Source organism: Suncus etruscus, chromosome 10 (genome assembly GCF_024139225.1).
Source record: "Suncus etruscus isolate mSunEtr1 chromosome 10, mSunEtr1.pri.cur, whole genome shotgun sequence".
NCBI classification, from domain to species: Eukaryota; Metazoa; Chordata; class Mammalia; order Eulipotyphla; family Soricidae; genus Suncus; species Suncus etruscus.
The window spans coordinates 80,420,026-80,447,172 of NC_064857.1; the positions used below are offsets into that span (position 1 = coordinate 80,420,026).

General features: G+C 43.4%; 1 protein-coding gene and 1 non-coding gene across 3 annotated transcripts in view; one reads left to right on the forward strand and one right to left on the reverse strand.

The window, feature by feature from the left end:
- The window catches only part of DYM (dymeclin), a 340,760-nt gene that overhangs the window by 240,334 nt on the left and 73,279 nt on the right, over window positions 1–27,147 (forward strand). For both annotated transcript variants that reach the window (XM_049781531.1, XM_049781532.1), the window contains one exon: window positions 24,967–25,149. In XM_049781531.1, the coding sequence (XP_049637488.1) occupies window positions 24,967–25,149 (183 nt within the window). The remainder of the gene's footprint in view (window positions 1–24,966; window positions 25,150–27,147) is intronic.
- LOC126021508 (U6 spliceosomal RNA) lies at window positions 9,137–9,243 on the reverse strand. Its single transcript, XR_007500019.1, has one exon. It is a non-coding gene; the product is annotated as a U6 spliceosomal RNA (small nuclear RNA).

A 27,147-nucleotide genomic window follows, 5' to 3' on the forward strand; every position in this document is an offset into this window, starting at 1 on the left:
ACTTTTGTTAAATGAGTGACAGATTGCATCTGGGAATATTGTGTTGCCTAATTGGTAACTATTGGGAGAATTGATTAAATTGCATCAATTAGCCTGCTAACCTGAAGGAGTTAATAAAACTTCCCCAGCTGCCGAGAGCACATTGAACCAGACCCACTGAAGCTAGTAAATTACAGGGGAGAAGGGAACACCAGCGAGTGCTCGGCACCCTACTTGTTCTCCAGGCTCCTGAGAAGTGTAAGGAACCAGCAGAACTGATCTGTGGGCTTTTTGAAAGGAAGTTTGTGACTTTGTGTACAAGTGCCCGCGCAAGGTTAATGCATTTTTAATATTTCCCTCTGCGTCTTTGTCTGTCTTTTTTCCTGTATTCTTTTTATGCTCAGCATGTCAGAGTCCTCACCCAACATGCTCAAATTTTAATTGACATAAAGTTGAAGTCATTAAGAAGGTTATAATCATTCTTTTATTTGGCTTGTTGGCACACCAGAGAGCACGCTAACAGTGACTGTTGAATAATATCCAGCAAATTAGTTCAAATAATGTCACAACATGTTTCGTAAATATAAATCAGACACACACACACACACACACACACACAGACACACACATACTTACACACACAGAACAAATGCTTCCTAAAATTTTTGCTTGAAGAGGCATTTTTATTAAGAAAGCAGTGAAATTGCTAGCGTCAATTTTTGCACGGCCTTGTTCCTGTTCTTTAGCGATGGGAGAATTACTTCCTGATACCCTGGTGTGCTAATTTCTTGTTAAAACCAAGTGACTTCCAAGGAAGTTGAATCGATTATGCGCTATATAGAGGAGAAGCAGCAGAGACTTTTGGGTCATCGACAAGACTTAGGGCCTTGTGCTTACAGACTGCCCAGTGCAGCCCAGCCTGTGATCCATACACGGGTAGTGCCCTGGTCAGCCTGCCATTCGCATAATGCTGTCTCCTAACACCACCCACTGTGGAAGGCCTGGTTCCACCTTCACTGAAGAAAATGAAGCTGCCTTGGTATTTTTGCTTGTTTTTGTTTGTTTGTTTGTTTGTTTGTTTGTTTTGGGGTCACAGCTGGTGGTGTTCAGGGGTTACCCCTGGCTTTGGGCTCAGGAATCACTCTTGGCAAGCTCGAGGAGTGAGCTAGGTTACTGGGAATTGAACCCAGTTCAGCCCCATGCAAAGCAAATGGCCTACTACTGTCTTACCACTCAGCTCCAGTTGCCTCACTCTTACCTATGGTGTCCGGGACAACTGACCAGAAAGAAGTGTCATTGGGTGCTGGTTCTAGGCAGGGGGGAAGCAGCACCTTGGCTTGCCAAGGGAAAGTACTGTCCCTCTGCTGCTGGGAGAAAAGGAGGCACCTTTGATGGCCCATGATCAAAGATTTCTTGTGAAGGGCACCTCCTACCCTAACCTGTCTTCCTTTTGTTTCTTTCTTGTAACTAAATCTTGACCTTGTTCCAAAGTAATGTGAATAAAGAACTCTTGAGGAGGATGGAATACAGGAAGAGTATTCCTTCTTGCTAAGCAGACCCTGATCTGATCACCCTCTTTTTTCAGAGCCTTTTGCTGTTCTGGTTCTTTTTTTAAATGTTATATTAGTTTTTTCTTTGCCTATAAAAGAATTGAGAAGTTTACACCATGTAGCAAAAGGAGGCTATACTGATTTCATTGACAGCTGGATTATTATCCTAAGAATGGCCACTTTAAGCTAGACCCTTATAAATGTTATACATGTCAAGTTCATTCCCCAAAATTAAGGTCATGTTTTATTTTTATTGTGTTTGTGGCCATCCTGGACAATAGTCAAGGGCTACTCCTGGCTCTGCACTCAGGAATTACTACTGGTGGTGCTCAAGAGGACCATCTGGGATGCTGGGGATAGAACCGGGGTCGGCCACATGTAAGACAAATGCCCTACCCACTGTATTGAACTGGCCCTTAGCTCACTTTTTTTTTTTTTTTTTTTGGTTTTTGGTTTTTGGGTCATACCTGGTTGTGCTCAGGGGTTACTCCTGGCTTTACACTCAGAAATTCCTCCTGGCAGACTGGGGACCATATGGGATGCCAGGATTTGAACTACCATCCTTCCATGTACAAGGCAAACACCCTACCTTCATACTATCCTCCAGCCCCCTAGTTCACATTTTTTATTTTATTTTATTTTATTTTATTTTATTTTATTTTATTTTATTGGATTTTGGGTCACACCAGGCCGTGTTCAGGGTTTACTCCTGACTCTATGCTCAGAAATCGCTTCTGGCAGGCTCAGGGGACCATATGGGATGCTGGGATTTGAACCACTGTCCTTCTGCATGAAAGGCAAATGCCTTACCTCCCTGCTATCTCTCCAGCCCCCCTAGTTCACATTTTTAAAAACACAAAAAGAGCTTGTGTTTTGGTACCCTGCATCACAACATCAAGATTAATAACTGGGGCCCGGAGAGATAGCACAGTGGCGTTTGCCTTGCAAGCAGCTGATCCAGGACCAAAGGTGGTTGGTTCGAATCCCGGTGTCCCATATGGTCCCCCGTGCCTGCCAGGAGCTATTTCTGAGCAGACAGCCAGGAGTAACCCCTGAGCAATGCTGGGTGTGGCCCAAAAACCAAAAACAAAAAAACCAAAAAAAAAAAAAAAAAAAAAAGAGGGGAGAAACCCTGAATCTCTTAGGCCACGCGAATTCCCTTTATTCCCCAATACTTACTGTGCCTCTTTATTCCCTAATACTTACTGTGCCTATGCAAAAAAAAAAAAAAAAAAAAAAAGTGGAGGTAACACCAAACCCTGCCACTCCAGCACTCCTTTTTCTTGTTTTGTTTTGTCTGTTTTTAATATTATTTTCCTTCTCTTTTTTCTTTCACTTTTATCTTTCTTTTTCACTCGTGTGGATATTATTTGGCGATTTTTTTATTTTTGCTGGGTGCATTTTTCTTTTCTTTCTTTTTTTTTCTTTTCTCTTTTCTCTTTTTTCTTTTTTGGTAGTTACTACCAAATTTTTTCTTCTCTTTTCCTTATCCCTTTTATCTCCAACAGAATCACATAACTTGAATCATTCAGCCTCATAAATTGAGGGGGGAAATGATGATACCAGGACCAGTCATATGAACATGTAGTAAAAATAAAAAATGATCAGACTTGAACACCAAACCCAAAGTCAATGACAACACAATAGATACCCAGTCTACAAAAAGCTGTAAAGTGGAGACCAGTTACACTAGTATTCTGGGGGGTAAAGGAGGGAGATCAGGGATACATGCTGGGAACAGGGGTGGAGGGAGGACAATACTGGTGGTGGGAATGCCCTTCATTCATTGTCACTATGTACCGTAAATAATTCTGTGAAAGACTTGTAATACACTTCAATTACAATAAAAATTCTGGAAACAACCAAGATGCCCTTCAACAGACGAATGGCTAAAGAAACTGTGGTACATATACACAATGGAATATTATGCAGCTGTCAGGAGAGATGAAGTCATGAAATTTTCCTATACATGGATGTACATGGAATCTATTATGCTGAGTGAAATAAGTCAGAGAGAGAGAAAAATGCAGAATGGTCTCATTCATCTATGGGTTTTAAGAAAAATGAAAGACATTCTTGCAATAATAATTTTCATACACAAAAAAGAAAAGAGCTGGAAGTTACAGCTCACCTCATGAAGCTCACCACAAAGAGTGATGAGTTTAGTTAGAGAAATAACTACATTTTGAACTGTCCTAATAATGAGAATGTATGAGGGAAATAGAAAGCCTTTCTAGAGTACAGGCAGGGCTTGAGTGGGGAGGAAGGAGATTTGGGACATTGGTGATGAGAATGTTGCACTGGTGATGGGTGGTGTTCTTTACATGACTGAAACTCAAACACAATCATGTATGTAATCAAGGTGTTTATATAAAAATATAATTAAAAATTTTTTTTCTAAATTTGCGATGGGGACAATTTTACTTTGGTGGGGAGGGGGGCACACCTAGCATTGCCCTGGACTTACTCTTGACTCTGCACTCTGGCGTTGTTGATGTGAGAAGGACTATCTGGGATGCTAGGGAGCTCCCCTGGGTCAGCAGAGTTAAGTCAAGTGCTTATTGCCGGTCCAGCCCTAAACTGTGGATGTTAGCATCATTGTACCCAGGGAACATAGATACACTTCTCTGAAATTAGTTTTAAAAGTATGAGTCAGAAAGTCTTATGTGCTTCACTTAGAGCCTAATAGCATTGTTATCCCTCTCAAGTCCCTCCAGATCCAATAGATACTTTCATTCCTATCACTATTCTTTTTCCTGTAGCAAAAGCAGAACTTTCATGTGGAAACCTTTGCATCTCACTTGTCTGTTATCCTCATTCCAGTCCATCATTAATAACTATTCTGCTGATAAGAGAATCAAGTCTATCATCTCGCCCAAGCTTCCATGGGCAGTAAACAGTAGGGTAGCTTCAGAGCCCCGGTCCTCTCTGTACTTGGACCAGTTCTCCATAGAGCAGGCAGTCTCTAATGTACAGCATATTCATTTTGATGAGCTGTAAAAAAAAAAAAATATGGGGGCCGGTGAGGTGGCGCTAGAGGTAAGGTGTCTGCCTTGCAAGCACTAGCCAAGGAAGGACCTCGGTTCGATCCCCCAGCGTCCCATATGGTCCCCCCAAGCCAGGGACAATTTCTGAGCACTTAGCCAGGAATAACCCCTGAGCATCAAATGGGTGTGGCCCGAAAAACAAAAACAAAAATTATTACCGGGCCCGAGAGATAGCATGTAGGTAGGGCTTTTGCCTTTCGTGCAGAAGGATGGTGGTTCGAATCCCGACCTCCCATATGGTCCCCTGAGCCTGCCAGAAGGGATTTCTGAGCATAGAGCCAGGAGTAACCCCTGAGCACTCCTGGGTGTGACCCAAAAACAAACAAACAAACAAAAAGATTGCCATCTAGATGAAGGTGTAACAACTTACTTATAGCTATATGACTACTTCTCATTGAAAATGATGCTTTTAGGGGCCGGAGCAGTGGCACAAGCCATAAGGCATCTGCTTTGCATCTGTATGCTAGCCTAGGACCAACCAAGGTTCCATCCCCCAGCATTCCATATGGTCCCCCAAGCCAGGAGGATTTCTGAGTGCAAAACCCCTGAGTGTCACTGGGTGTGGCCCAAAAACCAAAAAAAAAAAAAAAAAAAAAGAAAGAAAGAAAGAAAATGATGCTTTTAGCCCAAACTTAGTTTTCTTACTATTGTGCTAAAGAAAAATATTTTTGTTTGTTTTTGGGGGGTACGTATTATTGTTGGCTTGTGTTTTGTTTGGGGTTGTTTGTTGTTTTTGCTGTATGTTTGTTAGTTCTTGGAACTCGTTTTTTGAGACATGTCTGCCATGCATGTCCAGCTTGATTTTATGAGCACTCGGTGCAATAAGCATGGTCTGCTCAGTTACTGCGTGAATCACTGTCTGCTGGGGCTGTTTTATATTCGTTTCTCGGCTTGTCTATAATTTACTAATGATCCAAAAAATGGAGTGTTTATTGCTATTTGCAATCTAGTCTCCTTAGAAACCTTGCTCACAAGCTTCCTTCCTGGTGCTTTGCTAGACGTTGCCTCACAAACACTTCCGTGTCCCACACAGCAGGTTGAAGATTATCTGTCCCAAAGCACTGAGTCTCGGGGTACAGTGATGGAAGCTTCAGTGTGCTTAAGATTTCCCCCACAACATTTTTATTATGAATAGTTTAAAAGTTAGAAAACATTTTCCAGCTATTAGAAAGCAGTGGCTGGAGCCGGAGAGATAGCATAGAAGTAAGGAATTTGCCTTTCATGCAGAAGGTCATTGGTTCAAATCCCGGCATCCCATGTGGTCCCCCGTGCCTGCCAGGAGCGATTTCTGAGCATAGAGTCAGGAGTAACCCCTGAGCTCTGCTGGATGTGACCCCCCCCACACAAAAAAAGCAGTGGCCATCTGTATGCCCAGCACCTAATTGGACAACGAATCTTTCACTAAACTGCACTCATCACTTTCCTCCTTGATAGAAGAAGGAAATTTGAGCATGTTACCTGCTCTCAGTGCCTAGTGCTGTTGTCCTGGGGCTGTTCTCTGTAGTGCATTGGCCAGTCCTGGCTCAGTATTAGACATGGGGTTTCTCTCCTGGGGGTCTGCAGTGCTGGGGGGCTCACATCCAGGCAGCCTCCTTGCAGCCATCCTCTCTAGCCTCCTGTGTGCTCTCTTCTCTCTCTTTCCTCTCTCTCTTTCTCCTCTCTCTCTCTATCTCCTCTCTCTCTATCTCCTCTCTCTCTCCTCTCTCTCTCCTCTCTCCTCTCCTCTCTCTCTCTCTCTCTCTCTCTCTCTCTCTCTCTCTCTCTCTCTCTCTCTCTCTCTCTCTCTCTCTCTCTCTCTCCTTTCACACAGACACACATATACCACTGTTCCTCCTTTGTCCAGATATCATGGAATAGCTATTGGGCATTTGGGATTGTGGGAGTGTAATGACTCCTAGGTAAATGGGCAGAATAGCAATCCCACAGAAGTGGCCAGTCCCCAGAATCAGGTTACGTTTAGGTAGCACAGACAGGCCTCGCTGAGATGCCCAGAACAGGACATAGGTTTTCCCACCAAAAAAGTCATTTGGACCCATTAACTCCCTGGAAGAATGAAAATTGAGGATATTGTCCAGAATTAGATATTTTTTGTTGTTGTTTTATTTGATTTATTTACACACCCTGTTGGTGCTTGGGTGCTCATGCTGAGCTCAGGAATTACTCCTATCATTGCTTGGGGGACGATATGGAATACCAGGGATCGAACTTGAATTGGCCATGTGCAAGGTAAATAGCCTACCTGCTGTACCATTGCATTGGTGCCAGAATTAAGGTTTTAAACGGAAATAGATTTTTCTAGCAGGAAGATTATCTGTGTGGCAGGAGAAACATGATTATAGAGCATCTGGTCTCATGAATCGTCCTCTCTGCCTCAGGGGAGGCCTCTCTCTGTAAGCCCAGCTCCTGACCTTTCTTAACTCTGGTCATTTGGGGCTGGAGAGATAGCATGGAGGTGGGGCATTTGTCTGGCATGCAGAAAGAGGGTGGTTCGAATCTCGGCATCCCGTATGGTCCCCTGAGCCTGCCAGGAGCGATTTCTGAGCATAGAGCCAGGAGGAACCCCTGGGCGCTGCCGGATGTGACCCAAAAACAAACAAACAAAAAAGAAACCAAACAGAAAAAAGGCCTCTGGTCATCCACACCTACATGTACCCTGTTGGCTTTAGCATCTGCATCAGTGTAGATTTCTATACACATATGCTTCCATTGAGTGCTTTCTCCTATTGATGTTAATAGATTGCTTGATCAGTCTGAGAAAGAACCCAGGAGAGGGAGGAAATACCTTTTCATCCCTCTGATTACATAACAAAGGGACTTTGTCACTGAGGTTATGGATCTCAAGAAAGGATGGTAGGTGAGCTATTTTGCTAAGCCCAGTTGGAATTCATGAAAACATACATTGTGTTATATATAAATTATATTCCAAAATAAAAAAAAAAAAGGCAGAGAACTTTGGGGCTGGGGAGAGAGCATAAGGTTTAAGATGCTTGCTTTTCAGGCTTCCCATCCCAGATCTATCCCCAGGCACCTCCGGTAATTAATGGAGAGCCAGAAGTAAGCCCTGAGTTCCCCATGCAACACAGGCAAACACCTTAATCTCTGCACTGTCTCTTTGGGCCTGGCTTAGGGTTTTGGTTAGGGTGTTTTTTGTTTTTTGTTTGTTTGTTTGTTTGTTTTTTGCCTTCCTTCTGAAGGCCAGTTCTCAGTTTCTGTGGCCTTATGTACTGTGCTTCTTTATATCCCACATATGAGACACATCATTCTGTATCTGTTTTGTCTGACTCACCTTACTTGGGAAGATATTCTCTGATCCACCCACACAGCAGGTTGCATGATTTCATCTTTTCTCATGGCTGAGTGCTCTTCCACTGTGCATATGTAACACAATTTCTTTATTCATTCATCTGTCCTTGGGTACTTGGGCTGTTCCTAGATTGTGGCCGTTGTGAATTGTGCTGTGATGAACCCAGCCATATCCCTATGGAAGAAGTGCCTTGAAAATTGCAAAGACTCTTCAGATCTGTTTTTTTAGTGGGGGCTGGGCTCCCCCAAGTACTGTTCAGGGAGCACTGAGCTATTCCAGGCACTGTCCAGAACTGTGCAGAACTGGATAGTTCAGAAAGAAGGCCTGACAATGTGGGGCTGCCCAGGCCCCCCTGTGGTGGACACCAGCAGCCACTGCTGGTGGGACTGAGGACAGACTTCACCACAGGGCCCAGCACATGTAAAGCTGTATCTCCCCAGCTCCGAGGAAGAGATTTGCATTTCACGGTCACTCCTTGCAAATCAGAGACAGCATCTCAGGTAAAGGGACTTTCCAGAGGATGAACAGCTAATTAGTTCCTGGCAAATCTGGGACTAGAACCGGGCTGTAGCTTCAGGGAAGAACTCAAGAAGATTAGAGAAATTTAAAAAAATTTTAAAAAATTGCAGCTCCCTTTCCAAGAGAAGTAATCATTTTTCAGGGGACATGAAAGAGCATTTTCTTTGGTTTTGGGGCCACACCCGGTGGTGCTCAGGGGTTACTCCTGGCTGTCTGCTCAGAAATAGCTCCTGGCAGGCACGGGGGACCATACGGGACACCGGGATTCGAACCAACCACCTTTGGTTCTGGATCGGCTACTTGCAAGACAAACGCCGCTATGCTATCTCTCCGGGCCCAAAAGAGTATTTTTTGTTTGTTTGTTTTTGGGCCACATTGGCGATGCTCAGGAGTTACTCCTGGCTATGCACTCAGAAATTGCTCCTGGGGCCCGGAGAGATAGCACAGCAGCATTTGCCTTGCAAGCAGCCGATCCAGGACCAAAGGTGGTTGGTTCGAATCTGGTGTCCCATATGGTCTCCTGTGCCTGCCAGGAGCTATTTCTTAGCAGACAGCCAGGAGTAACCCCTGAGCATTGCGGGGTGTGGCCCAGAACCCCCCCCCCCAAAAAAAGAAATTGCTCCTGGCTTGGGGACCAGATGGGATGCTGGGGATCAAATGTGGTCCATCCTAGCGCATAGTAAGGCAAAAGCCCTACAGCTTACGGAAAGGGCATTTCTTTTTTTTTTTTTTTTCTAAAAAATATGGAACGCTTCACAAATTTGCGTGTCATTCTTGCACAGGGGCCATGTTAATCTTCTCTGTATCGTTCCAATTTTAGTATATATGCTGCCAAAGCGAGCATGAAAGGGCATTTCTTTCCAAAAATAAAAATTTTTTAATTTAAAGCCTTTGTTATTTACACACTTATTCAGAGTGAAGTTTTAGACATACATTGTTTCAGTACCAGTCTTACCACTTCCAACCTCCCTCTACCAATGTTTCCAGAATTCTTCCCATTTTTTTCTCCCACCACCCCTTAGCCCCCCACCCTAGTCTGTCATCATAACAGGCACCATTTTAAGTTTTGCTGGGTCTCATGATTTCAGTGTTGTTGACTCGGTAGTTTGAATATTTAGTTCTATCCTTTCTTAACACCACCAAATGCACCTGAGTCCCTTTGACCCCTGTCCGAAAGGGCATTTCTTTGGGAAATCCACCACACCTTTGTTCTGTGAAAGAAAGGGAAAAGTGGACTGATGCTTTGGGGCCCAACATTAACCTTTTAAAACCAAGTCTGGGGACCGGTGTCGTGGCGCTAGAGGTAAGGTGTCTGCTTTGCCAGTGCTAGCCTAGGACGGACCGAGGTTCGATTCCCCAGTGTCCCATATGGACCCCCAAGCCAGGAGTGACTCCTGAGTGTATAGCCAGGAGTAACCCCTGAGCATCACCGGGTGTGGCCCAAAAACCAAAAAAAGCAAAAGTCTGAAAATGCTGGTATCTGCTAATTCTCTGAACAGTAGGAGGGTCTAGGTAACTGTGCGGAATAACTTTCCCCCACTTCCTGACCCAGGCGAGGCGATTACCAAGGACCACTACCTAATTGGGTTTCAGTCAGAAAATTCCTTTATTTATGTGTGAATTTCTGGCCATTTTCCAGGCATAGGAGCATTTCTTGGTCCCTAGTGGCCAGTATTAGCTTGGAACAGACTTCCTGGTCCTCAAATTTGGGCTGGTGGGCTGCACGCAGTGACACTGCCATGAAATGGACTGAAGAAGGGGCCCCTGTTGCTTCATATTGCCAGAGAAGAGGGTGCTGCTAGTCTCCCCTTCTCCTCCCCATTCCCCCGTTATTAAGGTTACACAGTATCTCATCCAATCCCAGGATTCATTCTTCACTCATGATCTGACCTGGAATAGAGCCAATTCTCCCTATCAGGTGAGCGATACATTGATGTAGATCCAGTTCTGGCAGGATATAATATACTCACGATGAATTTGAGTGTGTGGGCCAGTGAGTGGACAGCATGGGGCAAGCAGGAGCTGCTCAGCGCACGGTGGGCTGAAGGCTACTATTTGCAGCCACTTTAGAGAGAAGCCGCCTGCGGCTTCCTTCCCCACCCTCCCCACCTTGGCAGAGTCCCATTAACTTTGTTGAAGGTTGTATTTTCTGCTGAAAATGCAGGAAATTTAGGAACTCTCTTGGAATCCCCCCAAAACGAATACAAACAAGATACATATGCTTCTCTTAAAGTAACTAAAAATAAATTATTTGAAACTATTTAAATGTATAAATTCCCTCTTAAAAAGGAAAAGGAAGTAGATTTATCTAATGAGGCAGCCCGGACTGTGTCCCCTCATGGGGCAAGATACACCCACCAATTGCCAGCTCGTACGTGGGACTTGAAATCTCCACTTAGCATGTAACTCAGTTTGGGGTCTGTTACCAGCATGTTACAGGACCCCTCTGAGCCATCTGTGAATGGGACCATTTTCTTCTGTGTCTTTGTTTTCACATTTGCAGTTTGCTACAAGAAAGTATATGTGCCCTTTCTCTCTTTTGTCGGTGTAGGAAATCCTATTTGATCTGGAGTTCATTCCTAGAATGGAGAAATACTCTGAATGAGAAAGGCATATGGCCTCTAAGTGTTTGGCATCTCCACCACGAAACAATTAGATCTGATCTCTGACAAAGCTCAATTGGAGGGCACAGAGCAAATTAAAATTTTGGTTTTTTGGCCACACCTGGCAGCAGGGGTTACTCCTGTCTCTGTGCTCAGAAATTACTACTGGCAGGTTCCAGGGACCATATGGGATTCTGGGGATCAAACCCAGGTTCATCCTTGGTTGGCAGCATGCAAGGCAAACGCATTGTGCTATCGCTCCAGCCCTCAAAATACTTTTTTTTTTTTTTTTTTTGCTTTTTTGGGTCATACCATGTGACATTCATGTGACACTCCTGTGCTCAGAAATCGCTCCTGGCTTGGGGGACCACATGGGACGCTGGGGGATTGAACTGTGGTCCGTCCTAGGTTAGTGTGTGAAAGGCAGATGCCTTACCGCTTGAGCCACTGCTCTGGCCCCGAAAACACATTTTTTAAAAGCATGTCTTTCTCACAAACTTTGTATGAGTCCATTAATGTTAGTCAGTATTTCTATACACTAAAGGGATAGTCTTGTAGGATAATGAAAGTAGAACCTAGAACCTTCCATTTCAGACTAAACTCTGATGGCTAAGTTCTTTCTATGTTAAAGTAATTGCATGTACCTCTTTGGGTGTTTTGATATTAATATGGAAATTTGGGGGAGGGCGGGGAAAAATAAAAAATAAAAATATGGAAATTTTTAATGATGTCTCTTTTTTTTTTTTTTTTTTTTTTTTTTTGGTTTTTGGGCCACACCCGGCAGTGCTCAGGGGTTACTCCTGGCTGTCTGCTCAGAAATAGCTCCTGGCAGGCACGGGGGACCATATGGGACACCGGGATTCGAACCAACCACCTTTGGTCCTGGATCGGCTGCTTGCAAGGCAAACACCGCTGTGCTATCTCTCTGGACCCAATGATTTCTCTTTTAAAATAGTTCAGTGTGCTTGTTTTTATTACACACAAACAATAACAAACCCACCTCATTCCTCATGAGGGCAAAAGTAACAATCTAGAACTGCTATTTGAAATTCTGACACCTTAATGATTATATCAACTAACTTTGTAGATCTGTTTAAAGTACTGCAGCATGGAGGCAATTTAGTAGACTTTTAAAGAAATTAGTTGAATTCTTGTTAACTTTCCATCTTTTTGCCAAAGCAATTATTCCCCAATAATGTTCTTTGGAAAAGAACCTTAAAGGATGTCATAGTTGTATGCCCTGCAGTGTATTGAATCATAGTGGCAAGGAGAAGATAGAAATAATTTGTAAATAAATGTTCATTCTTGGGGTTGTTTTCCTTAGAATTCAGAAACTTGGGGCCGGCAAGGTGGCGCTAGAGGTAAGGTGTCTGCCTTGCAAGCACTAGCCAAGGAAGGACTGTGGTTCGATCCCCCGGCATCCCATATGGTCCCCCCAAGCCAGGAGCAATTTGAACACTTAGCCAGGAGTAACCCCTGAGCATCAAACGGGTGTGGCCTGAAAAACCAAAAAAAAAAAAAAAAAAAGAAAAGAAAAAGAAAAGAATTCAGAAACTTGCCCAAAGCATGACATTTTTATTTCTAGTTCATCAGAATCTTCTGGTGCATAATTTATTCATCATCCTCCATCATCTCCAACCTCCTCCATGTCTTCAAGCTACAGCACAGAAAGAAGGACCCATAAGAAAATGGTTTCTAGGAAACCACCTCTGCGGAGCATATTACCTGATTTTGTAATGGGTGTCTGAAATAATATGTCACAGTTAAAACGATCTCGAGGCTGGAGTGATAGCACAGCACTAAGGCGATTACCTAGCACGCAGCCAACACAGGACTACCCCAATTCAAATCCTGGCATTCAATATGGTCCCTGGAGCCTGCCAGGAGTGACTTCTGAGTGCAGAGCTGGGAGTAACTCCTGAGTGCCACCAGGTGTGACTCAGCAAACAAACAAACAAAAAAATCCCAGAACTCTTAAACATGGAGCTGAAGACCCATGAAGATAGTACAGGGGTTAGGGCGCATACTTTGCTGGTACCCCCACCCTAATTGGATCCCTTCCTCCCATGGCCCCAGAAATCACTATGACTACACATGTACTTGGTACTTTGAGGTCACAGAACACTCTCAGTGTGACCCATACAAGTCCTGGTACCTCTGGATCCAGCCTTTTGGCCTTCACATTGAATTCCTGGAAAGAGCTTCTGGGTCCCCTGAGCACTGTGGGGGTGGAGGGGAAGGACCAGAAAATGAAAAGGGAAAGTGGTGGAGCTTGTAGGGATGTACAGGTCTGTGCTGATTTGCTTCTGAGCCCATGTGTGCTTGCTTGCTTGCTTGCTTGCTTGCACGTAGGTAACCAAGCAGGCAGAATGATGTGTCTGATTGGACAGTGTGCTGTGAGGAGGGTGTCTAGCACAACATGAGAAAGAGACTTCAATCTAGATGGTATTGGGAGACAATTGCTGGGTTGGGAGTGTTGAGGTGAAGGCAATTGCCGTGACAGTAGCTTAAACCCGAGGCCAGTGCTGGAGTGGGGGTTTTCTCTGTGGAAGAGAGCACACAGATGTCTCCTGTGTTCAAGGAGAGAGAAGGCTTCTGGGATCAAGGATCAGCCCCCGCAATCGCAATCCTGAGTATTAGACAAAGGGCTTCTGGCATTAAAGGGAGCGTCTTGTCTAACCTCTGAATGGGCTTTGTGATTTTAGAATCCTTTCATCAAATTCTAAGCTGTCTAACTGAATAGAATGGAGTAGGAAGCTGAAGAATTGCTGAATTAAAATAATGTCCATAGAAAGTATTGCAATAGTTACTGAAATGTTTAAAAAAAAAAAGATGTCAATACTAAACCTTGGGAGAGAAACCTTTTATTTCTCAAGAAATTATCCCTTGGGAAATCCTGTGGGAAGAACCATAACTGCCTGTTCCATGGCTGGCAGGCTGGGCTGCACTCAAGTGCACAGCGAGTGGGTCAGCAGCAAGCTAGGAGGGTGGATTTCACCTGAGAGCCTCTTACAAGGGCCAGTATCTACTCTCAGAAGTAGAAACAGTTGTTTTCCATTGAAATTTCCCCAGGCACTTCTCTGTTCCTAGTATGACAGCCCAGCACACTGTGAAATTGCATGAAATGTCTTTTGCCATAACTTCTGCATTATATTTTCAATTTGAGTCATGCCAGAAACTTCATGATCCTGTCATTTAACTTCTAAAGCTACAACTGAAAATAACCTAGAAAGCATTATATTAGAACCACAACAGAATATGTCACAAAGCAGTTTAAGTGAAATGCCCAGTGCAGTGCAGTGGCTCATTCAGACTAGTTTGGAGTGAACTTACTGATGTGCTGGTGGAGTTCTAGTTTATAGAACAGGAATAGAACAAATGGGGGAAGGCTGTGTTTTCCAAAGTGGTAGTAGGAGCCGTGGCTACAGTTGGAGGGCACTTGCTCTCTATTTGATTAATGAAGGGCGATTCCAGAGTGGAACTATATGATTTCCCCCCCACACCTTGAAATAGGGATACAGTAAGCCAAACAAATTTTAAGAATCTTAGGTTATACTGACCCAGTGCCTGTTTGAAAATTGGGATGTTAGCCTGTTCATTTCAGAAAATTCTTCTTTAAAACATCACAAACAGGAGCCGGAGAGATAGCATGGAGGTAGGGCATTGCCTTGCATGCAGAAGGATGATGGTTCAAATCCCAGTATTCTATATGGTCCCCCAAGCCTGCCCCAAACTGCCTCAAGGAGCGATTTCTGAGCGTAGAACCAGGAGTAACCCATGAGTGCTGCTGGGTGTGACCCCAAAATAAACAAAAAAAACCCCAAAAACATCACAAACAAATCATGAATGCATGCTTGAAAGCAGAGTTAGAAGGGATCAGCAGATATTTAATTTTTGAAATTTAATTCTTGTATATTAGGGCTATCCATATACATAATGGTTATATGCAATATTAACATGTGCATAAAATTCAGCAGAAAGTTCATGTCTGGACTTAGCCAAGTCACCCTGTCAGCTGGGGTGTCTCTTGAGTGACTGAGATTCTGACCCTGAATTGCTTCCTTTTCCTCCATGTGACCTCCATGGGGGTAGTATACAAGACCCTAAGTTGTCAGTCATCAAGGAGAAGCTTAATGCCCTCTCTCTTGCTCATGAACATTATAGTCATAGATGAGCCATGCACAACTGGGAGTGTCCTCTGGGCTGAACTATTAGTAGCCCTGAGCACTACTCAGTGTGGCCACAAAACAAGTCTCCACAGTAGAATATATTCCTCCTTTTGATGCCCTAGGTTTGGTCCTCAGTACTGGCTCCAAATAGAACTTATCTACCAAGAATCAGAATCAGTGGTTGTGTTTCCAACTCACTTTTTGGGTGGCAAAAGTAGATGCCAGAATAAAATGGAATTTTTGGGGGGGTTCCATGTTTTTAAGTACCATTATTTTTATTGTTTTTTTTTTTGGGTCACACCCGGCGGTGCTCAGGGGTTACTCCTGGCTGTCTGCTCAGAAATAGCTCCTGGCAGGCACGGGGGATCATATGGGACACCGGGATTCGAACCAACCACCTTTGGTCCTGGATCGGCTGCTTGCAAGGCAAACACCGCTGTGCTATCTCTCCGGGCCCGTACCATTATTTTTAAATATATTTTAAGGGGTATGTGTTTTTTTTTCCTAGGTCTCTACTATGACAAATGTCTTTTGTTTGTTTGTTTGTTTGTTTTTGGGACATACCCAGCAGGGCTCAGGGGTTACTCCTAGCTCTATGCTCAGAAATCACTCCTGGCAGGCTCAAAGGACCATATGGGATGCCGGGATTCGAACCACCGTCCTTTTGCATGACGTTCTGCAAACACCTTACCTCCATGCTATCTCACCGGCCAAATGTTTTTATTACAATTGCATTGGTTTAAATCAAAGATGCTTCAGTATTTACTTGCCTCTTTTGGGGGCGGGAGGAGGGTCACACCCAGCAGTGCTCAGGGGTTACTCCTGGCTCTATGCTCAGAAATCACTCCTGGCAGGCTCGGGGGACCATATGGGATGCCGGGATTTGAACAACCAACCTTCTGCATGCAAGGGAAATGCCTTACCTCCATGGTATCTGTCCGGCCCCTACTTGCCTTTTCTTTTTTTATTTTTTATTTTTTTTGGTTTTTGGGTCACACCTGGCAGTGCTCAGGAGTTATTACTGGCTCTATGCTCAGAAATTGCTCCTGGCAGGCTCAGGGGACTATATAGGATGCTGGGATTTGAACCACCGTCCTTCTGTGTCTAAGGCAAATGCCTTACCGCTGTGCTATCTCTCAGGCCCCCTTATTTGCCTCTTTTAAGGCAAGTTGTCCCACGACACCCACCTCCTCCTCTGACCTGTGGTCTTTTGCACCCTGTGCTCCCTGCCCTGCTTTAAGTTTTGAGTACAGGTGTGGGTTCTGAGGGCCAGAGACATAGCACAGTGGGTAGGGTATTTGTCTTGTATGTGGCCAACCCAGGACCAACCCAGGTTTGATTTCTGGCATCCCACAAGGTTCTTTGAGCCTTCCAGGAGTGATTACAGAGTGCAGAGCCAGGAGTAACCCTTTCAGTACCACCGGGTGTGGCCCCCCCCCCAAAAAAATGTGAGTTCTGAGTGGTGAACCAGTATCTCTCTCTCTCTCTCTCTCTCTCTCTTTTTTTTTTTTTTTGGTTTTCTTTGGGTCACATTCAGCAGTGCTCAGGGGTTACTCCTGGCTCTACACTCAGAAATCGCTCCTGGCAGACTCAGGGGACCACATGGGATGCCGAGATTTGAACCACTGCCTTCTGCATGCAAGGCAAACGCCCTATCTCCATGCTATTTCTCCGGCCCGAACCAGTATCTCTCTCTCTCTCTCTCTTTTTTTTTTTTCGGTTTTTGGGTTGCATCCAGCAGTGCTCAGGGGTTACTCCTGGCTCTATGCTCAGAAATCACTCCTGGCAGGCTCAGGGGATCATATGGGATGCCAGGATTCGAACCACTGACCTTCTGCATGCAAGGCAAATGCCTTACCTCCAGGCTATCTCTCCTGCCCCCAGTATCTCTTAAGTGCAGATGAAATGAACCTAAATTTGTGGTGATGGTGGTGGTGGTGGTTCTTGTTTGGCTTTCCCTAGTATTGCTCCAAGGCTAGATCAGTGCCCACAGGTCATTCCCAACTCAGTACTTAGGGGGCCATGCAGAGCCAGAGATTAGACGATGGTGAGCCACCCTTAATGCAGGTGCTTTTACCCTTGTGTGTACAGTGTTTCTGATCCCCAAAATACCTGTAATCCTAACTGTGGTAGAATTTAGTTTAAGATAAAGACTCTGGGGCCCGGAGAGATAGCACAGCGGCGTTTGCCTTGCAAGCAGCCGATCCAGGACCAAAGGTGGTTGGTTCGAATCCCGGTGTCCCATATGGTCCCCCGTGCCTGCCAGGAGCTATTTCTGAGCAGACAGCCAGGAGTAACCCCTGAGCACCGCTGGGTGTGGCCCAACCCCCCCCCCCAAAAAAAGACAAAGACACTGAACTGGGGAACTCCATCATGGGCTGGAGCAGGTTTTGCATTACAGGACCCTCAGATTGGGTCCCTGGTATACTGCATGGCCCCCTGAGCTACAAGCCAGGATACTTCCCACAAATGCTAATCAGTATGGTCCCCAAGCCAAAACATACTTATTAGTGTATGTGTGGCTATACACTTCACCTTTCTTCTGCAAAGACTTCTGAGAGCTCCTGAGGAACTTCCTTCTGACAGAAGGCAACTGGTCCAGTAAAGGAGCAGACTGTTGGGAATAGTAAAGTGTGTTTGCTCGTAACTCTTTGCATCCAGCTCTTTTTTTTTTTGTTTGTTTTCTGAAGATGAAATTAAAAACCTAAGCAACTCTAGTAAAAACCAAGGAGATTGCTACTCCTGAAGGAATAGAAACACATTCATTTCCTCAGGTCTTTTGAGGCGGATGTTGTTGTTGTTGTTTTAAGTTGAATATAAGATGTTAAATCTTTGGGGCACATAGAGAAGGGAGATGCTGAGAATAGAAAAACTGTCTATAAACCAGCAGAGAGGTAACAGCAGGGTGAGGCTCAAAATCTTCCTTGACTCAACAGAGACTGGAGAGGGAAGGCAGATGAACTATAGATAAATGAAGAAAAGTACAATGTGGCCAATTGTATCTTCCAAAGAAAGCCAGCACCGGAGGCTAGAGCACGGAGGGGAAGGCATTTGCCATGCCTTCTGCCCACCCAGGGTCAATCCCTGGCACACCCTATGGTCCCACTAAGAGTGATCCTTAAGCACAGTTGGGTGTAAGCCCCCATTTGGCCATGCTCAGGAGTTACTCCCAACTGTGCTCAGGAATCACTTCTGGCAGACTCAGGGGACCACATGGGGAGACCAGGGATTAAACCTGGGTTGTCTGTGTGCAAGGCAAACACCCCACTCATTGTGCTTCAGCCCTACCCACAACCCCATTTTCTTTCTAGTTTTAGTTTTTAGTTTTGGGCACACCCAGCGCCACTCGGGTTACTTCTAGCTCTCTGCTCAGAAATCGTTCCTGGCAGGCATGGGGGAACCATATGGAATGCTGGAGTCAAACCACTGTTGGTCTTGGGTCGGCCGCTTGCAAGTCAAACACCCTACCATTGTGCTTTCTCTCGGCCCCTTATTTTATTTTTTAATAATATCTTTATTAAAAAAATATCTCGGGGCCAGAGAGATAGCGTGGAGGTAGGGTATTTGCCTTGCCTGCAGAAGGATGGTGGTTCAATGGTCCCCCGAGGTCCCCCGAGCCTGCCAGGAACAATTTCTGAGCATAGAGCCAGGAGTGACCCCTGAGTGCTGCCAGATATCACACACACACACACACACACACACACACACACACATACACACAATCTTTATTCAAATACTGTGATTACATATGTGATTGTAGTTGGGTTTCAGTCATAAAAAAATCCCCCCTTCACCAGTACAATATTCCCACCACCAATGCCCCCCATTGTCCTCCTCCCCCACTCCCTGCCTGTATTTGAGACAGGCATTCTACTTCTCTCACCCATAAACATTGTCATGATAGTTGTTAGTGTAGTTATTTCTTTAACTGCACTCACCCCTCCTTGAGGTGAGCTTCATATTGTGAGCCGGTCCTTCCAGTCCCCATCTCTGGGCATTATTACATTAATGTTTTTTCTTTTTCTTAAAACCCATAGATGAGTGTGACTATTCTGTGTGTGACTCTCCCTCTGGCTTATTTCATTCTGCATAACAGTTTCCATTTCCATCTATATATAGGAAAACTTCATGCCTTTATCTCTCCTGATAGCCACATAATATTCCATTGATATGTACCACAGTTTCTCTAGCCATTCATCTGTTGAAGGGCATCTTGGTTGTTTCCAGATTTTAGCTATTGTAAAAAGTGCTGCAATGAATATAGGTGTGAGGAAGGGATTTTTGTATTGCATTTTTGTGTTCCTAGGGTATATCCCTAGGAGTGGTATAGCTCCAACCCCATTTTATTTTTAAGTAACATCACACTGTTTCCTTTTCTGCTCATCAGCCAGTGGAGTGCTGCTCTATGAGTAGCGACGCCTGGTAGTTAGGACACTCAGTAAAATTTACTGTTAAATTCTTTAGTGAGGCAGAGGAAACCCAGGCAACCCAAAGGAGACCAGGTACAAATGCACCCAAGACCCTGATCCTCAGCCACACTTCACTCCCAACTCTTAGCCAATCATGTGACCTATCCTCTGAGCAGTTATTTCATCCAGCAAGCCTTGTGTGGTCACAGGTAAAACAAAGATGAGCCAGTCTGCCCAGCGTGGCCCACGCTGCCAGCAGAGCGGGTGGTGATTGCTATTCTGAGCTGCTGCGCTGTGGTGTTGTTAGTTTGACAGTCACTGGAAACTTGCAGAGAAGTCACAGAACTGGCTGGTAGGAATAAACGCAGTTCCATCAGTAGCAGCAGTATATGTAAGTGAATTCAACTCACTTAAAATGTGAAACTGTGGGGCCAGAGAGATAGAATAGAGGTAAGGCGTTTGCCTTTCATGCAGAAGGTCGGTGGTTCAAATCCCAGCATCCCATATGGTCCCCTGTGCCTGCCAGGGGCGATTTTTGAGCATAGAGCCAGGAGGAGCCCCTGAGTGCTGCCAGGTGTGACCCAAAAACCAAAAACCAAAAAAAAAAAAAAAAAAAGTAAAACTGTCAGATTAACATTTTAGATTATTAAATCTAGCCAGTTCGTTGCTTTTCACTTCTCTGTGTTTTCAGTTTCACAGGAAGTTTGAAAATTAAAGCCTGGAAAAGGATATACCTGGCAGATACCAAACAAAAATATTTCAGCTCTATGAATTGTTACTAAAACAGATACTGTGATAAAACACCAAATAGAGAAAAGCAGTATATTATGATTTTTTTAAAAAGATGAAACTAGAGTCAGTTTGAATATATGAATCCCTTTAAGGAATTGATTAGTTCTTAATCATTTGGGGGAATCTCAACACAACTGTATGCAAAAATGATGACTCTTCAGGGCAGGAACCAAAAAACTGGGGCCTGTTGGTGAGGAAGCAGGACAAACTGTTTCCTCCCTAGTTGGTTTAAATTTGTGGGCGTAGACAGCTGTCTAGAAACTTCTCTTAACATCATGTATACAACCTTTTCTGAAAGCAACCCCTTCCTAAAAACCTTCCCACCTCCCCCAAATAAAGAAACTGCATTAACACTAGATTTTTTTTAGATGTTTATTTTCTGGTGTTTATTGCAGCCTTCTTCACAAAAACAAGGGCATTGGAACTGAGTTGGGCAAATGTAGTAAGTGAATTAGTAAGTGAATGTTGTGAGATATGTTATAATCTGGTACTTTGCCACTAGAAAGATGAAAATATGAAACACATCTACATTCTTTCAATAATTGTTACAATATACTATAGTGTCATTCTATAGTTCTGTTTAATATATAAGTGTGTAATACATTATCTCAGTTTTTGTTTTGTTTTGTTTTGGTTTTTTTGGTTTTTGGGCCACACCCACCGTTGATCAGGGGTTACTCCTGGCTGTCTGCTCAGAAATAGCTCCTGGCAGGCACCGGGGACCATATGGGACACCGGGATTCGAACCAACCACCTTTGGTCCTGGATGGCTACTTGCAAGGCAAACGCTGCTGTGCTATCTCCCCAGGCCCCTCAGATTTTATTATTCTAGAAAAGACTTCATTTCACCATTATATATATTTTAAAGATAAGCAGTAGTTTAATGCTCTGTGTCCATAACATAGTTTATCTGAAGGAAAAATGCTTAAGTATAAACACTTCTCACCATCATTTTATGCTAGTTATAGAATTCACACTTGATTCAGTCTTTTCCCAATATTTTGATGATGCTACTCCATTTGGATTGGCTTGTGTAACTTTTCATGAGAAGTGTACAGTATACTACAAGTCCTATTTTTAGATGTTGAATACAGGTAGTCTTTATATCAGTGTGGGGTTTTGTTTTGTTTGTTTTTTGGGGTCACACCCAGCGATGCTCAGGGGTCACTCCTGGATCTACGCTCAGAAATCGCTTCTGGCGGGCTTGAGGGACCATATGGGATGCCAGGATTCGAATCACCATCCTGCATGCAAAGCAAATGCCTTACCTCCATGCTATCTCTCTGGCCTCCAGTTGGTTTTTTTTTATTCTGATAGCCTTCAAGATATTCTTGTTGGTTTTATTTTGAACATAATGTATCTAAGAATGCAGGGTTTTTGTTTTATCAGGTTTTATATATATATATATATTGGTTGTGTTGAACAGACATTAGGGGTATTCTCTGAATTTCTTAGGTCTGATGCACGATGCTTTTGCTCTTTTTGAGAAAATGTTCTAAGATTAAACACTAATAATCTTGAAGATTCTTCTTACCTGTCAGGGTTTTGTAGGCCTTATTGCTCATAACTTTTTTTTTTATTTTTATTTTGACCATATTGGCTTTATATATCTTTCACAATAGTATTTTAGGTATATATTATCATTGAATCAGGGGAATTCCCGTCATCAAATTTGTCCTCCATCCACCCCCATTCCCTTCCTGCAACCCATATTCCCCCCATCACCCCCCCCCCCCCGGGCTGCTAGAGTAAGTGGTTTCCTCTGTGTCTAGCTTACTACTAGTGATCATATATCTGTTTGGTCCTGGTACCCTCCCTTGTTTCCCCCTCTATTTGAGAGGCGGAGCTAGATAGTTCGAGTTATGTGGGTTTGTTTGAAGGAAAGAAAAGCGATAGAATGGGGTAAAAAGGACTTTGCCAGCACGGAGAGGTAGCAGGAGGAGACATGGCTGGAAAAGCTAAGACGCAGGGCAAGCTAAGGATAGTATGCATAAATGGTTAAGATTGACCACACATGTGGTGGATAGGGCATGAATAAAGCTGATACTTCCTGAAAAAAAAAAAAAAAAAAAAGAATGGGGTAAAAAATCAAATAAGCTGAAAATGCACGAAGTCCTTCTAGAGGCTTTTAACCTCAGTTTGAGAGAGGACAGGGAAAAGGTTATTGAAACACTGCAACAATACAGAAAGAAATATCAAATAAAATATTTAGTGAGCACTACAGCAATAAAGACAAGCACCACACAGTAGTCTCGGTCCTGAAATCAAACCATTCCGAAGTGCAAAAAGAGAGAAAGATAAAATAAAATAAAATTGGAGACATCAACTTCAATATTTATACCAAAATAAAGAAGTCAAAAAAAATCAATCAATAAATAAATATAAAAGTGGATAAAAGGATTATTTTGTGGTTTTTTTTTCCACCTGCATAGGCACAGTAACTGTTGGGGACATTATAGAGGGAATGCTCATAACTTTTTAATTGTTATTGTTTAATTCTAGCATTTTTATATGTCATTTTTAAGTTTTCAAGATTGCTGAAATACCTTTATTCCAACATGAAGAGATCCTTTTAGATCTTGAGGATCATAATCAAAGTCATTTTAAATTCCCTGTTTGTGGGGCCTGAGAGATAACACCAGCGGTAGGGTGTTTGCCTTGCAAGCGACCGACCAGGACCAATGGTGGCTTGAATTCCAGCATCCCCTACAGGGCCTGAGCCTGCCAGGAACAATGTTTGAGCACAGAGCCAGGAGTAACCCCTGAGCCCACCGGGTGTGACCCAAAAACAAACAAACAAAAATCACAGAAATTCCCTGTTTGCTATTTTCAGTATTTTTTGCATCTTAGTATGATTTGCTTGATTATCCTGTTTCTTAAACATAGAATTTTTTTTTTTTTTTTTTTTTTTTGGTTTTTGGGCCACACCCTGTGATGCTCAGGGGTTACTCCTGGCTATGCACTCAGAAGTTGCTCCTGGCTTCTTGGGGGACCATATGGGACGCCGGGGGATCGAACCGTCCTAGGCTAGCGCAGGCACCTTACCTCCAGCGCCACCGCCCGGCCCCAAACATAGAATATTTTTAGGGCAGTTGTTGATTGAATGCTAGTACTTAAAACAACATAGGTGGAGTAACTTGAATGGACTTAAGCATACCTTTTATCTGTTAATCTGAAAATGTAAACTTTATTCAGAAGGGGCCAAATAGTACATTTTTTGTTCTTTCTGGTTTCTGATGTTTCTTATTATTTGCAGAATATATCATCTTGGTATCCTTATGCTTTATCCTTATCCTTATGCTATCATTCTAGCCATTTGAAGTGAGTCACATCTAAGTTTTTAAATACGTAACCATGTACCTGTGTTGTTTTTTTTTAAACCCAGTCAGTCTTTGACTCTTAATAGTTGAATTTTAGCTTATCTGCAATTAATGCTAAGTATTGATTTGCTAGAGCCTGAGCCTGCTGTTTTACTTCCTGTTTGTTCCCTGTTTTTCATGCTTGTCTTGTTTTTTTATGCCTATCTTGTGGATACATGAACGTTTTTTAGAACTCCATATTGATGTGTGCATGTGTTTGTAAGTAGATCTCTTTGTGTGAATTTTCTCTGGTCATTACGCACACAAAGCTGGGCCCAGTCTAGTGATGTTGACATTTTACCTATTGAAGTGAGATTCCCCATTTAAATATCTTTCCCTCCCTGGTTTATAAAAGAAATGTCTTAGATATTCCTTTCAGGACCACATCAGACAATGTTATAATTTTTGTGTCAGCTTTCAAATATAATTTAGGAAACTCAAGAGAAAGATGGGCTATTGTGTTGGTCTGTATTGTTGTTCTTTTCATTATTCTTTTCTTCAAGAGAACTGCTGATTGTTTACTTTGAGTTTTGCTGTCTTGTAACTATTTCATGTTCAAGACTGTTGACTCTGAAGAAAAAGAGACAAAACAGCAGGGCATTTATCTGTAAATATAAAGCTTAGAGACTTGAAAGCATTCTCTACAGTGTAAAGAAGTGAGATCATATTCTGAATTAGGCACTTTTCATGAAATTGGTCAGACTTTACCACCCCCTTAACACTGTGTAAAATCTAATGCCTTAAAGTGATACCATAATGAGAATACAGATAAGAATGGGGGGGGGGCAGAGAGATAAGCGGCCGATCCAGGACCAAAGGACCAAAGGTGGTTGGTTCGAATCCCGGTGTCCCATATGGTCCCCCGTGCCTGCCAGGAGCTATTTCTGAGCAGACAGCCAGGAGTAACCCCTGAGCAACGCCGGATGTGGCCCAAAAACAAGAAAAAAAAAAAAAAGAATCCTGGGGGGACGAGGAGGGGTTGCTGAGCTCTAGATTTATGTGGTGAGACAATGCTTGATTTTTTTAAGTTCCTAATTATGACCATACAATGTTTAGAAGATTTTAACCCAAATCCTTTAGTAATCTATTTCTAAAGATGCTTTCCAGAAATAGCCATGAGGTGTGCAGTCTCCTGGTTTTTGCAGTGATGTTATGGTTCATGCCCCTGTTTTCATTCTAATTGTGTGTACAGGAGCAAAACACTTAACTGTCTGGGCGTTTTCTCTTTTTGTTAGGCTCAAGACCTGAATGTCATCGAGGAAGTAATTCGCATGATGTTAGAGATTATCAACTCCTGCCTCACAAACTCTCTTCACCATAACCCCAACTTGGTGTATGCACTGCTCTACAAGCGCGATCTCTTTGAACAATTTCGAACCCACCCTTCATTTCAGGACATCATGCAAAATATTGATCTGGTAAGTCTAATGGGAGATCGTATGGTTCTTTTTTGGGGGAGGGGGGCAGGTTTGGGTCACACCCATGACACTCAGATGTTACTCTTGGCTCTGTGCTCAGAAATCATTCCTGGCAGGCTCGGGAACCATATGGGATGCCGAGGATTGAACCGGGGTCCTGGGGGTCCGTCTGGGGTTGGACAAATGCCCTACTGCTGTGCTATTGCTCTGGCCCCCATATGGTTTTGTTTTGTTTTGTTTTTTGTTTTTTGGGTCACACCCAGCATTGTTCAGGGGCTACTCCTGGCTCTAAGCTCAGGAATTGCCCCCGGCAGGATCAGGGGACCTAAGGGATGCCAGGATTCGAACCACTGTCCTACATGCAAGGCAAATGCCTTACTGCTGTGCTATCTCTCCAGCCCTTGTATGGTTCTTTTTAAATATTAAAGCAGATATAGGGCACTTCTAAATATTAAAGCACTTTTTTTGGGGGGGCCACACCCAGTGACGCTCAGGGATTACTCCTGGCTATGTGCTCAGAAATCGCTCCTGGCTTGGGAGACCATAAGGGACACCAGTGATCAAACTGAGGTCCATCCTGGGTCAGCCGCATGCAAGGCAAATGCCTTTCCGCTGCGTTCTGCTCTGACCCCAGTATTAAAGCACTTTTAAGTATTAAACCTGGATTAAAAACTATAGTCAAAGGTCCGGAGCCATAATACAGCGAGTAAGGTGCTTGCCTTGCACGCAGCTGGCCTATGTTCCATCCCTGATATCTCATATACTTCCCTTAGCGAGCCAGGACAAACAAACAAACAAACAAACAAAACTACAAACAGCCTCTGCTTGCTTGCTTTCTTTCTTTCTTTCTTTCTTTCTTTCTTTCTTTCTTTCTTTCTTTCTTTCTTTCTTTCTTTCTTTCTTTCTTTCTTTCTTTCTTTCTTTCTTTCTTTCTTCTTCCTTTCTCTTTTTCTTTTCAATATATTATTTGGATTTTGAGGTCACACTCAGGGATCAGAGGCTTTTCCCAGGTCCCTGCTTGGGGATTGACCCCACCAATGCTCTGGAGACCATATGCTGCTGGGTAAAAAATAAGTTGACTTGGCTCTGATACTGTCAGGCTGCAGCCACCACTGTCCATGTCTTGAGTTTCACATGGGAGTCCCCTGATCTGGGGCTGTTCACAACAGACAGCAGGTGGCTACTGCTCCACAGGATCTAGTTCCTGGGAGTCTGGGCAGTGATTTTGGTATCAGGAGAGTCACCTCCTTCCTTTGATCAGCTGATGAAGCAAGTATCAAGACCAGACCAGCCAGAGCTAGAACTTTCCTTCTCTGAAAATGGTTTCTTTTTGTTTGTTTTGGTCCACACAGTGACACTCAGGGGTTACTCCTGGCTATGCACTCAGAAACCGCTCCATATGGGACTCCAGGAAATCAAACGAGGTCCATCCTAGGTCAGCATGTGCAAGACAAATGCCCTATCACTTGTACCACCAAAATGGTTTATGGCCCCCAACATGGTTCTTTTTAAAATTTTCTCTGGTCTCTTAGGGTTTTGGGTGTCCTTGTCAGATATACAGAACCCTCCACATGCCTCTAAACAGATCTGCATGGGGTTTTTATTTTAATAAGATGAAACAAGACCATAAATGCTTAGAAAATAGGGAACAATGATGATAAATATAGAGAAGGAACAAGTGATTTTTGATGTGGTTTAAATAATCATTTAAAAGCAATGATACAAATGATGTGTTATAATATGATGATTAATCACCTATTATAGCTTGAACATCAGAAAAAAGAAATTCTGGGTTAGTCTGTCAGAAACAGAAAATATTGGCTACCATGAAGACAGATATTGGGAATTAAACAAAAAATGTTTTCCCCAATAAGGCTCCAGTCTAGATAGCCTGATATGTACCATGCCTAGTTAAAGCAATTATCCTTATACAAAGAAAGACTGGAAATCAGAGAAAGGTATTTAAACGTTCCAATAGAAAAGACAGAAGTTTGCTAG